Source organism: Mixophyes fleayi, chromosome 3 (genome assembly GCF_038048845.1).
Source record: "Mixophyes fleayi isolate aMixFle1 chromosome 3, aMixFle1.hap1, whole genome shotgun sequence".
Taxonomy (NCBI): domain Eukaryota; kingdom Metazoa; phylum Chordata; class Amphibia; order Anura; family Limnodynastidae; genus Mixophyes; species Mixophyes fleayi.
In genome coordinates this window covers 72,923,005-72,937,659 of record NC_134404.1, presented here as the reverse complement: position 1 = coordinate 72,937,659, position 14,655 = coordinate 72,923,005, and the positions used below count along the sequence as shown (strand labels likewise).

Below are 14,655 nucleotides of genomic sequence, written 5' to 3'. Positions count from 1 at the left end.
GGCCACTAAACACTCTAGAATGGCACTTTCGAGAATATTATACAGTTAATATCATGTTCCCAGGCTTGGCCCTGGACTTACTCACCTTATCCCACATAATAAGAAATATGAGTGGAGATAGAGGACAGATGCAGTGCACAATGACAAACTGAAAGTGGACTGCAAAACACAAATTTCAGAGCATAGCAGCAGTGCACAATCCAAAACAGACCAATTTCAGAGCAAGACTGCAAAAAAGACACAAAATCCAGAACAAGTGTGGCTGAAACAGCCCCCTGACCCTATAATCCCTAAAGAAGGGAGAACTGCTGCAGTGTCTGTTTTGGGTGGGCTTGCCTCAAATAGGGAAGTCCTGTCAAGGATGAAGTGCTGTACAGGGATAACACCATCCTTCCTGGGCCTAGCATTAAAATAGTGAATAGTATGGGGCTGCTTCAACAGGGAGCCCCCACCTGACACTATTGGTACCAACAACCCTCACCCACTATTCCTTTGCAGGGTCCAGCATAGGGGGCTGTCTGGGACTGTGAGCTGGTTCCTCTCCACGCGGGGAACTAATTTTGGGTATGTAAATTCGTATCTTGCACTACAAATTTGACATATGCCCAACTCTAAATGATTCCCATGGTATTAAGCTATAAATGCATAGAGAACCTGTCCAAAGAGCCTGCACTGGTAGATGTTTCTTACCCAAATGTATAGTAAAAAAATAATATATAGTTTCTTTTAACATTTGGAAGAACCAACATCCCACAATTTTGAGGGTTGGAGGACAGACAGCTTATGGCAGGCCGAAAGCCTCTGGAGGGTACTAGTGCAGGACACTAACCGGTATTCGCACTACTGAGCCAACAGGTGCAGAGTCTAACGTACCCCTGGTATTCGCCAGGGACCCCCGCAAGGAGGTTTGGACTTTGCTGCACAGGGTACGCAGGTCACGGTCCTGCTAGCCAGTTACCGGTGTAGCGTAGAAGAGTCAGACGGTCCAGGTCAAGCCCAATCGGGAATGCGAAGTAACAGGGAGAATCCAGAAGAGAGGTCAACAAGCAGAGTTCGCGGAGCATGATGGGTCACACAGAACGAAGGATGGTCAGCAAGCCGGGTCACAACGAAGAATCAGGAACACAGGGAGCAACACTCAATATACAGGAGCAGGGAAGCCAGGAACACAAGGAATGAACCCGATACTCTGGCACCCTAATGGCGCCAGTCAGGTTTAAATAGGGAAAGGAAGGGGATGATTGGAGGCTCAGGGAGGGCGGCGCCCCAAGGCACAGAAGCGTCCCGACAGAATACAGAGGCAGCCACAACGGAAGTCAGGCGTCCGTCCCCCGTTTGACAGCGGATCAGCGGGGACGGCGCCTGACAGCTTAATTATTGACCATTTGCCCATCCAGATGAAAGCAGCATGGTGGCACAGGGGTGAGCTGCATCACCCCTCTGGGGCCAGGGGGTCAATTCCAACAGCACTATCTGTATTGAGTTGGTTCTTCCTAGTGCTCCTATTTCAATCCACAGTCCAAAAGCATACTGGTGGGTTATTTGGCTTCGGACAAAATTAAACCTTGTGTGCATGTTCGTGGTAGAGAAGTTAGATTGTAAAATCCAATGGGGCAAGGATTGACATGAATTATTAAATATTCTCTATAAAGTGCCGTGTATATGTTGGCACTATATAAAAGGTCAATAACATAATGTTCACTTTACCTGCTGTGGCAGGTAAACAGGAGAATGCTGCAGTACATACAGCAATTTAGGTTACACCACCATTTTAATAAAATTTATTGTGCCTGTGATAGTGAGCACAGATGCACTATAAGTATCAAGCGATACTTACATGAAAGGTCAGAGAACTATGTAACATACATCTGAATCTAGTTACTACACAAGTACATACAAGATACAGTGGTAAAGAGGATGACAAATACATTTTTTATACAAGTTTAATCAGTCACAGACTTAGAACAAAGACATATATAGTGATCTAGTAATAAATGAATCTTGCCCTTCTGCTCCATGGGAGGTTTCTGTCCTCCCTGAGCTCGCCTTACAGCCCTTTCACACACTTAGAAAAATGTACAAAGTATAACTCAAAGATATATATTAAATACAATTAGAACATTTTAGATTTCATTCTTATGGCAAGCAATACACAGCATAAAAACCTCTTCTGTATTCTCTTGCCACGCTGGAATGTATGGGTTCCTTACCCATAATAGCAAATATTGCAGATAGCAGTTGAAATCGAATTGCTTCCTATGGAAAGCCAACTTGGTATAAACCATAAATATCCACATGTTGATTTTTATGAACACAGATCAAATTAAATCAGACTTAACAGACCAACAGTAAAAATCAGTTTTAAAAGGATAAAATACTGAACTTAGACACTTAAAGCTAGTGAAAATTATACAGTAGTCCAAGTCTTGTTTTGAACTGAAAGTGACATGTGGAACTTCAATAGTTAGACAGTGTGAGAATCATCCCACAGCTTCCCAATGGGTTGATCCTTAGCTTCCTTTATGATGCCTTCACTTATCTGTCTGATTGCATTGTGAACATCTTCCACACTCTGTGCTGCATCAATAACCTGATTGGAAATACAAAACATCAAAATGGTGAGATGGTCTTTCACAATATTATTAAATAAAGTATTAATGCACTCGTAAGTCAGCATGAAGACAGTCGCCCCATGAAAGGTATAAACCAATAGGTGTTTGTTTTACGTTTATAGGTCTCCTCATGCAAAACTCACCTCTGATGGTGGTTAAACTTTGGAGATACAGCAAACAAAAAAAACCCCCCAAAAAAACCAAGTGTACACATTTACAAAACGATTGGCAACATGAGTTTAATTAGATAACCCCCATAACATTAGGGGGAGGGGAGTGTGGACAGAGCGAGGCAGAAGTTAGTACTGCTCCATTTTTGAGGAGAGCTGCATTATATGCAATAACTAAATATTACATATGGTGCCACTGATCTAGCACTGTGGATCCATGATAGTATAGAGAGCCCTAAGAGCTAATGCTTTGTAAATGAGGCCAATCCAAATCTGCCCTAAGGGTTGCTAAAATGGTAGCAATGTTTAAGGTACATACAATAGTATATTCCATACAGATGTAGAATATTCAGGCTGACTTTACCTTCCAGTTTATAGATTTGTCTTCCATGAGTTCAGCATATCGCTTTTGCACATTCTGTTGGAAAGAGTTTGTTTCGTAACGCTCATTGCCAAAATCTCCACGTTTAGCAGCATCCTCAGGACTTAAGTTCAAAAAGAGGACAAGATCTGGCTTTGGGAGCCCCACATCAGGCTGTTTACACCAGTTCAGGGAAAAGTTCTGAGTGCAAAAGAAAAAATTGATCATCTCTTTATACAAGACATACAAAGACATCTTAAAAGTGCACCCGATGTTTACACATTGTACAGGCAGCAGTTTTGTGTGCTGAACCAATACTCATGACAACTCAGTCTATACATTTACCAAAAACTAGCAACATCATGGACAGTCAGTGAATGGAAAGGAAGTAGTCTCTTGCATATGGCTTTTGCACACAAATGGGATGTGTGTTGCTGTATGCATGCATACTCTGAAAAATTATAAGCTAACAAGCTAGATGGACAGTACTCAAATTCAGGGAAACTGAATTTAAGCAAGTACTTCCAAATACAAAAAGGAAGTATTTTCTGAAATATTATGCCACTTGCTACAGGACTTGCTGTAGGAAGGAGGGTTCAGAAATTTTGGAGAACTTGACCAATCTCTCTTGGTTACAGGCTCAACAGTAGGTACTGGTGGCATCAATTGGGAGGTTTCAGCTGTGCAGGTAAGAAAATACAGGAGATCTTAAACATGAACTTGAGGGAGAATGGATGGTAGGCAAGAAGGGTGTGTGTCTAGATAGACAATGTGCAATATAATGAAGATAGGGAAAACAAGTTTGTTAGGAGAAATGAAGGAAGCACATTGCAAAAATCAGCCATGGTCCTGCAATACTCCTTGATTTGCAGAAGCGTGGTTATATTTTCAAAGCACAAACATTTGCAGAAAAGCGGCAGACTGACTGCAAGAAAAGCTCACTCTACTTCCAAATTCTTCAAATGTATTAAGACATCCAGGTGCAAAAAAAAATACTTTTAATCGAGTGAGGTTGGTGGAGTGGAGCAGAAACCACAATAGTCTTCTAAAATGCACAGTGACCAATCTAATAAAATCAGTAAATTACAGATTTTAGGTAAGTCACCTAGCATAAACGATTGTACAGACGTTCAATATACGAGCTGATTGTTATCTGGTTCGTTAACAATCTGGCTTCCTTTGCTAGTACCATTGCTCCAAATTTATTAATAGAAAATACAACTGAACTGTGCTGGACCTGGTACTAATAGAACAGACACGAGATCCAATGTACAGGTAATAGGACATATAACATTTGATTTGAATTTCAATAAAACTTTCTGCAAGGGTGCTAGTTTTATGATTGCAATGTTTAACCAGCTCAGATAATCCCTGAAGATTGTAGACCGGGAAAGTGTACTCAAATAGAAGTAAAGTGACCAAATGTAAAATTGTTAAAAAGCTTTTAAATACTGTTATTACAAGTACACACCGTATGGCAAAAACATGTCAATGAAAATGAAACAAAGGGTAGTTAAAGTAGTGAAAATAAGGGAAAGATAATTTATAATTGCTAAAATTAGAATTGAAAATGAATTCTTGAAATACAATGAACAATTGATAAAAAAAAACAGCTAAACTTTTATTATATACTTTTCCCATATTCACGAAAGGAGGAAAAATTGGCAGTAAACCGTTTGTGCGGCAATAGAGCTAGAGCTGAACCTCCTTCTGTGGTAAAGATATAGAACCTAGTCCAGATTACCTCCACCTACATGCACAGAAAGCAGAAAGGTATCCATCTTTGAAAAGGGAACACATCAGGATGAGAAATGTATAGACCAGGGAGCCTAGAGCCAAACATCAGTTGTGCATACATTTAAAGGGGATTTGGGGTATGATATTCTGAATTGCAGGAGGCCTCTGAAAGCTATAAGTGCTCCTCAGTTAGCAGAGGCATTCAAGTCTGAATAGGGGCACAGTACAAAGGTCACAAAGTACAAACGGATACAAGCAGAGAACCACCTTTTTTTTTTTATTTACTTAAACTTCAAAATTTTGCCTAGTTTTCCCTCACTTACAGCTTAAATAAGGCGTCTCACAATGTGTCATCCAAACTTAAAATTGCAAAAATTTAGTCCTTTTGTGGAATGGAAATAGTATTCACAACCAATATAACAAGACCAAAATTATAGTAATTGCACTACAACATTTATCAATATCTATCTACATATACACACACACACACTTATTTACGTTATTCCTCTATATACTATAAGTTGTTATTCCTATAGCTTTCAACACTTATGACACACCTTCTCAATTCACATTCTCCACCACCTTATATAATACTCAGTCACATACCCCCTATTTGTATTTTTCACTTGAAAGTTATGCCATATTAGCTCATCCTCACCAGGTGACATCTTGCTTTTGGTTTGCCTAAAACCATGTGGGAGATATACAAGTTGAGAACACTTATGGCCCTATAAGATCAAGACATTTTGTTTAATTATGTTTTTATGCTTGCTAAGTCTAACTCTGCACATCACATCAAGAACACTGTATGGAGATTTTTTAGAATGGGCTGTGATAAAAGTCACTGAATGGCCAGCAGGTGGTGTTTTTGCTACAGGAAAAAAATCCTTTCCTTGCTGGTGTTGAACAGAAGTCCCAGGAAGGAGTCAGGTTCGACTGCTTGTAGTCGGTGATCCAACCGTGAGATTCTAAGGTCTGGAACTTCTCTTGAACAAGCGTTTGCAGCAAGGCTGAGGAGCCCACCTTGATCAGCAGATCATCCAGGAAGGGAATGAGTCACCCCGCTGAATCTCAGAAGGCCATCCATCAATGATCTTGGTGAACACCATCACCTGTTGACAGGTAGACTCAAACTGAAAATTTTGGGAGTGCACAGCAAATCAGAGGACACACTGGTGTGCCTAACAGATTGGAATATGCAAGCATGCCTTACCTTGATGTCCATGGACACCATAAACCGACCCTGCTCCATGCTGTTGATGAAAGACATCAAGGACTTTTGAACTTGTCCACCCGAAGCTGGATGTTCAGGGATTTCAGATTTAGATTGGTTTAAAAGGACCAGTCCTGTTTGTGAACCATGAGATTGTAGTAAAACATAGATCCCTTCTGCTCTTCTGGGACTAAAACTACTTCTGAGGAGACCAAGCACTGAACAGTTTCTCGTAGACTAAAATGCTTTGTGACTTCAGGAAGGCCAGTGGTGAAAAACCTTCTAGGCGGGGACTTCAGGAAATCCATGATGGTTTCTGAAGAAAGTGTTCCTCTCACTCAAGCATCTATGGTTGAACTGAACGACAGGACCCAGAAAAGTAGTAGGCTTGTTGAAACACAGTTGATTCCCGATGGGTAGTCTGTCTGTCATGCTGACAGTTTACTTCTCAAACCTTCACACAGACGTTTAGCTGCCCAAACCTGTTTCCCCCTCTGCGAGATTCCATGAGGAGAAGATGTTTGATCTCTTAAGATCAGACTCCAGGCATCCACAGGGACGATAGTAGTAAAACCTGGGCCCTTTGTTCTGGGGGCATTAACATTGAAAAAATACGTCTCCCCATGTGACCAGAGAAATCTTTTTCCGTTCAGGACCAAACAAGACTGGTTGTTGAAACCCTAGCCCCAATGAGCATTGCATCGATGGTATTAGCCCCAACATATTCAGAGGCCTCGCGGATATGCTCCACCAGAGCAAGTATTAGACTGCAAACTCTCCACCAATTGCTCCAATCACCTCTCAAGTGCCTTATTGACCCACAACGAAGACGGAAAATGACCCTCAAAAGGGTGGCCTGGATTTTGCCATCTCTTAAGGTAGTAACTTAGATGCCCTAGATGACAATGGTTTTACTAAGACCTCACTCCTGTCAGAAAATCATATTGACAGAAACATTTCTTTATTGATAGAGTTTGCAAGTATCGAACAGTACATATCTCACAACAGTAAAAATGGGCACAGAATAGTTTATAAATATAGATTCACATGGGAAAAAGGAAGCTGTTTAGCATGATACATGCTCGCTTTTCAGTCCCTTAAGTATACATGTGGGACTTTAGGTCTTTTGCTGTAGTACATTGTACGTACCACACTTTAGTATATGAAATAAATATAAAAAATAAACTTGTTTGTAGTCACCTGTTTGGAACTTGTAAATGCAACTCCTGAAAAAGCATATCTGTCAACCACAAGAGTGATACCACTTCTCAGCTTTTCTTTCATTGTAGGCCTGCAGGGAAAAACAGATGATCAAATACTATTACACCCTAAACATTTTAAAGGCGATGCAAAGTCAAAGTATGGGCAACTTTCCCAGTTTAAATACTACAGTCGTGCACCATTTTGAACACACTAAAAGAAACTAAACTGCACTGGATACTATAGTAGTTCAAGGTGACAGTGAAAGGGAAACGGTTTCACTTGGTTTCTCGCAGGCATTTCACACGATGAGGACAAGTAAACTAAAATATAAGAAAGTTTTTGAAAGTTTCTGGAACGTGTTCGAATTAAAATCTTCCCACTGCCCAAGCTTTTTTTAATTTGTTTTTTGTCCAGTTAGGTAATCCAGAAACAAAGTTTGAAATATGGCATAGCTGCTAACTGTCCTGATTTTGGCAGGACAGTCCTTATAATGGGACCTAGAAAGAGGAGGGCTTACATGAATAGCAATTTATGAACAAAACAGCTGTTCTACAGTGCAAATACTGCTCTACACATCCAAAGTACAACACAAGTGGGCCTAGATTGTCACGTGCGATGACAGGAGTTAACAATTCGGACAGTAGATACTGGTTTCTTATCTACACCATGACAAGCAGTTACAGTTGAAAATACTCCACAATATATCTACATCTGTCATTAGCACATAATCCATGAGGCCCAACTTGAGGTAATGGTTGTTAGTGCATTGATAGGCTGGTTTCTCATAAATAGCACTACAGCCCACAAATATGGGCTGTAGTGTACCCATTAAATTTAGCCATACACTCTGCAATATATCAATCTGTCCGATTTTACCGATAGATATGCCTAATGATCTGATCAATATTGAAAAGATAATCATCCACATGCTTGTGTTGGGGCCACGCACTGCAATAATTAAAAAAATATATATATGGTAACAGTTCCACTTTAAGGCTGGTCATGTTAAGTGAGAATTCTTGCACATAAAAGAAAGAACAGGGGAAGGTACACCTTTTAAAAAAACAAAATAATTTTTGTTAATACATTAGGGCCCTCTTACCACTCGCATATGTGGCCAGGAGCAGCAGGTGTGAAATTTGGATGCTGTCTGCTCTATTTACATATGCCATGTAACCCCCTACCACAAAGTGTTGGTGAAATGCAGTATTAGTATGGGTAACCAGTACTGTTTTCCAATAAATGTAATGAATGGAAGTTTATGCCCAAACACAAAGTACTCTGCAAACCCCCCCAAATGCTTCCATTATTTCTCATAAGTCTTACACATGCTCCCAGCGGTTGGCAGAAAACAGCAGATGAACAGTGTGATCCTCAATGTCGTTTTTCTTTTCAAGATAGGAACCAACTAGACGTCCAATTTCAGTTGTCCTCTCTGCCAGATCACAAGACAAACAAAGAACAGTCTTAAATTAAGCTCAATATTATGCAAATCAAGGTTAAAATATTCCATTTAATAAACCATCTACATATATTGATTAAAATAGAAATCTACATTATTTTGTCTGGAAACACTGAACCACTGCAGAAAGTTTATGACCAGCATAAAATAAAGCTTGGGATAAGAAAAAAAAAATAATAAAAAAATCTTTCAACAATTTGTCCTCCTTTCTGTATTTACATTTGAACTACGCCAACCTACCAAAGATCAAGAACTTGGGGGGGCTAATTTAAATGACTACTTCTAAAATAAGAGTATCAGCATCATGTATAAACATGATGCATTAAAAAACACTTTATTCAAATAAATTTTTTTCATCTTTTATCGACGTCCAGAGAGGGCAATAAGAACAGGTATTGCGGCAGCATGTAGCTATGTTTAACATCTCTGTAATCGTCCATAAATGTAATTTGATACACTACTGTAAACTGGAAGAAAAGAAACATTTAAAAGCATGGACATTCAGAAAATGCGCTAAACTAAAAATGAAAAGCAAATCTGCATTTCCTAAAGACACGTAACTGCGTACATTTTATTTGCATTTTATTATTTTTTTTCATGGATTTTTCTTTATTACTATAATTGTAAGGCTACTTGTGGGCTTCCCAAGATTATTTTTACATAAGAAAAAAAAAATCCACCACTGTGCAAGAAAATACAGCAGTGGTTATGGTAACACACACAATAAGTGTCAAACCAGTTTAAATGCACCATTCCTTATTACCAGGATAGCGCTTTTCAGCACTGAGTGAAAAGGTTGAATGCCGATTTTGTTTTTGCATCTACCAGTTCTCAGAGGCCCCAGCCTGCCGCTCTACTATAACGGAAGGACCACAAGCTTCAGGTATAGTGGTAACCAGCCAGAGGCTAGATGACTTGGGTTGGTTTCCACCTTAGCAGGGGGAGAACACTTTCATGTTCTCCTTATTTTAGTGGGAACTAACTCCAGGTCGTCTTGTGCTAGGATGGGAATAGACTGTGCAGCTTGTTGCAGTATTTATGGTCTCAAATGCTGCCTTTGAAGTTAAAGTTAATATTCACACAAATGCAATATTTTATTATATACAAAACAGGAAACTGAGTAAGGTGTGAAAGTTAAAATGCTGGGAGTGTGTATGTATGTTTGGTTTCTAACAGCAAATCCATTTGAGAAGGTATATGGGTAGGAATTCTGATACAGACACTGTACTGCCGATAATGGGAGAGAGTACATGGCTGATGCAGACACTGTACTGCTAATAATGGGAGAGAGAGTACATGGCTGATGCAGACACTGTACTGCTAATAATGGGAGAGAGAGTCCATGGCTGATGCAGCAGACACTGTACTGCTAATAATGGGAGAGAGAGTACATGGCTGATGCAGCAGACACTGTACTGCTAATAATGGGAGAGAGAGTCCATGGCTGATGCAGCAGACACTGTACTGCTAATAATGGGAGAGAGAGTCCATGGCTGATGCAGCAGACACTGTACTGCTAATAATGGGAGAGAGAGTCCATGGCTGATGCAGCAGACACTGTACTGCTAATAATGGGAGAGAGAGTACATGGCTGATGCAGACACTGTACTGCTAATAATGGGAGAGAGAGTACATGGCTGATGCAGACACTGTACTGCTAATAATGGGAGAGAGAGTACATGGCTGATGCAGACACTGTACTGCTAATAATTAGGGGTGAGCGGGTTCGGATATTTGAAATCCGAACACCCCCGAACAGTGCCGACGCAAAACTCAGAACGAGGCAAAACGTCATCATGCCTCCGTCGGATCTCGCGAGATCCGGATTCATATTATTCCCCGCTTCCCGCCGCCATCTTCACTCGGGCATTGGAGAGGGAAGAGGGAGGGTGTGTGGTGGTGTCCTCTGTCCTGCTCAGTCCAGTGGTGCTGTCCTGTGCTCTGTCCTGCTCATTCCATTGGTGGTGCTGCCCTGTGCTCTGTCCTGCTCATTCCATTGGTGGTGCTGCCATAATTCTAGTGGTGTTGTCCTGTGCTGCTTAAGTCCAGTCCAGTGGCACTGCCATATAAGTCCAGTCCAATGGTGCTGTCCTGTGTCCAGTCCAGTGGTACAGCCATATAAATCCAATGGTGCTGTCCTGTGCTGCATAAGTCCAGTGGTTCTGTCCTGTGCTGCTTAAGTCCAGTCCACTGATCCTGCCGTATAAGTCTAGTGGTACAGCCGTATAAGTCCAGTGGTACAGCCGTATAAGTCCAGTGGTACTCTCCTGTGCCGCATAGGATTTTTAAAGGCTTTGCCAAGTGTGTGTGGTTTAGGGGTACACTTTCTTGTGCTGCATATAACGGAGAATAAAAATTTGGAGGATAAAGTAGGGAAAGATCAAGAACCACTTCCTCCTAATGCTGAAGCTGCTGCCACTAGTCATGACATAGACGATGAAATGCCATCAATGTCGTCTGCCAAGGCCAATGCCCAATGTCATAGTAGAGGGCATGTAAAATCCTAAAAGCCAAAGGTCACTAAAATGATCAAAAAAAAGAAAATTCAAATCAGAGGAGAAACGTAAACTTGCCAATATGCCATTTACGACACGGAGTGGCAAGGAACGGCTTAGGCCCTGGCCCGTGTTCATGACTAGTGGTTCAGCTTCACACAACGATCTAAACCCTCTTCTTCCCCCTCTCTAGAAAATTTGAGAGTTAAGCTGTCATCAAAAACACAGCAAACAACTCTGCCTTCTAAAGACATGGCATCACAAATCCCCAAGGAGAGTCCAAGGGTGTTGGTGGTTGCGATGCCTGACCTTCCCATCACTGTACGGGAAGAGGTGGCTCCTTCCACCATTTGCAGCACGCCCTCTGCATATGCTGGAAGGATCACCCACAGTGCAGTTCCAGATTTTGATCATGAAGGTGTCAATGTTGTACACCAGGAGGAGGATATTGATGTAGCTGGCGCCGAGGAAGTTGACAAGGAGGATGCTGATGTGATTTGCTTAAATGAGGCACCGGGGGGGGGGGGGGGGGGGAGAGTTGTTGTCCATGGGATGAAAAAGCCCATCGTCATGCCTTGGCAGAAGACCAATAAATCCACCTCTTCGGTCTGGAATTATTTCTATCCCAATCCGGACAACAAATGTATTGCCATATGTAGCTTGTGTAAAGCTGCAATAAGCAGGGGTAAGGATCTTGGCCACCTGGGGACATCCTCCCTTATACGTCACCTGAAGACCCTTCATAATTCTGTGTTTAGTTCAGGAACTGTGGCTAGGACAGTCAGCAGTACAGGGACACCTAAATCCCTTGGTCCTGTTGTATCCACACCAGCAACACCCTCCTTGTCAATTTCCTCCTCGATCCGGATTGGAGGTAGTCCTGCAGGCCATGTCACCGGCATGACTGAGTCCTCTTCAATCCGGGATTCTTCCGGAGGATCCTGCAGCGCTACGCCTACTACTGCCACTGCGAGTCGGTCATCTTCGCAGAGGGGAAGTTGTAAGACCGCTACGTCTTTCACTAAGCAATTGACCGTACAACAGTCGTTTGCCATGAGGACAAGTACGACAGCAGTTATCCTATGGCAAAGCGGATAACTGCGGCCTTGACAGCTATGTTGGTGTTAGACGTGCGTCCGGTGTCCGCCATCAGTGGAGTGGGATTTAGACGGTTGATGGAGGTATTGTGTCCCCGATACCAAATCCAGTCTAGATTCCACTTCACTAGGCAGGCGATACCCGGGATGTACAGAGAAGTACGAAAAAGTGTCCTCAGTGCTCTAAAAAATGTGGTTGTACCCACTGTCCACTTAACCACGGACATGTGGACAAGTGGTTCAGGGCAAACTAAGGACTATATGACTGTGACAGCCCACTGGGTAGATGCATCGCCTTCCGCAGCAACAGCAGCATCTCTGAAACGCCTGCTCGTTCCAAGGCAGGGAACGTTGTGTATCACCGATTTCAGTAAGAGGCACAACGCCGACAACCTATTAGAGAAACTGAGGGAAATCATCTCGTAGTGGCTTACCTCACTTAGACTCTCCTGGGGATTTGTGGTGTCAGACAACGCCAGTAAAATTGTGCGGGCATTACATATGGGCAATTTCCAGCACGTCCCATGTTTTGCCCACACAATAAATTGGGTAGTGCAGCATTATCTTAAAAGTGACGGGTGTGCAGGATATGCTTGCGGTGGCCCGCAAAATTGCGGGACACTTTCGCCCTTCTGCCACTGCATACTGAAGACTGGAGCACCATCAAAAACGCCTGAACCTCCCATCACCTCAAACAAGAGGTTGTGCCGCGCTGGAACTCCAGAGGATGAGGATGACATCTTGCCTCAGTAGAGCCAGTTTAGTTTGTACAGGGAGAGATGAATTACTTTTTTTGTGTGGGGGCCCAAACAAACCAATCATTTCAACCACAGTAGTTTGGTAGGCCCTGTCGCTGAAATTATTGGTTTGTTAAAGTGTGCATGTCCTTTTTCCGCAACATCAGGGTGGGTGGGAGGCCCAAGGACAATTCCATCTTGCACCTCTTTTTTTTCTTTGCCAGCTCGTTTTGTGGGGTCCAAACGAACCAATCATTTCAGCCAGTTTTGTAGGCCCTGTCGCTGTAATGATTGGTTTGTTAAAGTGCGCATGTCCTATTTCCCCAACATAAGGGTGGGTTGGAGGGCCCAAGGACAATTCCATCTTGCACCTTTTTTGGCATTATGTGCTCTTTGGGGCCAAGTTTTTCAAACTGCCATCCTGTCTGCCACTTTAGTGCCACGTGTTTGTGCCACCCACTTGTATCGCTTAGCTTAGTCATTCAGCTACCTCGGTGCAACCTTTTGGCCTAAAAACAATATTGTGAGGTGTTCAGAATAGACTGGAAAATGACTGTTATTGAGGTTAATAATAGCATAGGAGTGAAAAAAATAATAATCTGGATTTTAGCAGTTTTTATGCTTTTTTTAAAAAAAAAAAAAAAATCAGAACCCAAAACCTTGAGGAGGGCGTTTTGGCAAAACCCATTAGAACCCAAAACCTGAAGGTAATCACAACCCAAAACGCGAAAAGTGGCCGCTGCACATCCCTACTAATGGGAGAGTACATGGCTGATACAGACACTGTACTGCTAATAATGGGAGAGATTACATGGCTGATACAGATACTGTACTACTGATAATGGGAGAGTACAGACACTGTACTGCTAATAATGGGAGAGAGTACATGGCTGATACAGATACTGTACTACTGATAATGGGAGTACAGACACTGTACTGCTGATAATGTCCATGTGATACAGACACTGTACTGCTAATAATGGGAGAGTACATGGCTGATACAGATACTGTACTGACTGATAATGGGAGAGTACATAGTTGATACAGACACTGTACTGCTAATAATGGGAGACTACATGGCTGATACAGATGCTGTACTACTGATAATGGGAGAGTACATAGTTGATACAGACACTGTACTGCTGATACACTGCTGAGCACTCACCAGGAAAGCGCAGGCCTTCGGCCTGGTAGCCTCGCTCCCTCAGAGCCTCCACCAGTCGCCGGGCCTGCGTGCTCTTCCCAGCCCTGTCTGCACCCTCCAATACAATTAATGCCCCACGCAGACCCGCCATCTTCCTGTTACACGGGGAGATAATGACCCGGGGACAGCACAGCAGACACGGGGGATGAAATCAGAAATGCCGCTCTTATGCCAAACAGCCAATCACATCAGACCCATGTGTACGACTCCACCCACCACAGCTTGGGGCGGGACTAGACAGCTAATGGTGTTACAGTGACTCATTTACTGACACCGCCCCCCATGTAGATTGAGATCTCCACCAATGGGATAAACTCATTGCCCCGAGAACCACCAATCAGCGAACCGAGTGACAGAGGCTGTA

At 42.5% G+C, this 14,655-nt stretch overlaps 1 protein-coding gene across 1 annotated transcript; it reads right to left on the bottom strand.

Moving 5' to 3' along the window:
• Positions 1 to 1,927: 1,927 nt before the first annotated feature.
• DTYMK (deoxythymidylate kinase) lies at positions 1,928 to 14,589 on the bottom strand. The gene is made up of 5 exons (XM_075201766.1): positions 14,253 to 14,589; positions 8,623 to 8,731; positions 7,294 to 7,384; positions 3,147 to 3,344; positions 1,928 to 2,590 (listed from the first exon to the last, which is right to left on the bottom strand). Exons 1-5 carry the CDS (start codon positions 14,380 to 14,382, stop codon positions 2,465 to 2,467), a joined length of 654 nt encoding a protein of 217 aa, XP_075057867.1. The 5' UTR covers positions 14,383 to 14,589; the 3' UTR covers positions 1,928 to 2,464.
• Between the last annotated feature and the right edge of the window lie 66 nt (positions 14,590 to 14,655).

Coding starts and splice junctions, on each gene's coding strand:
- DTYMK (XM_075201766.1), bottom strand. CDS start 14,382: ATGGCGGGTCTGCGTGGGGCATTAATTGTATTGGAGGGTGCAGACAGG. Junction 7,385..8,622: donor GCCAACCGCTGGGAGCATGT/GTAAGACTTATG, acceptor TTTTCCCTGCAG/GCCTACAATGAAAGAAAAGC. Junction 2,591..3,146: donor ACAAATCTATAAACTGGAAG/GTAAAGTCAGCC, acceptor ATTTCCAATCAG/GTTATTGATGCAGCACAGAG.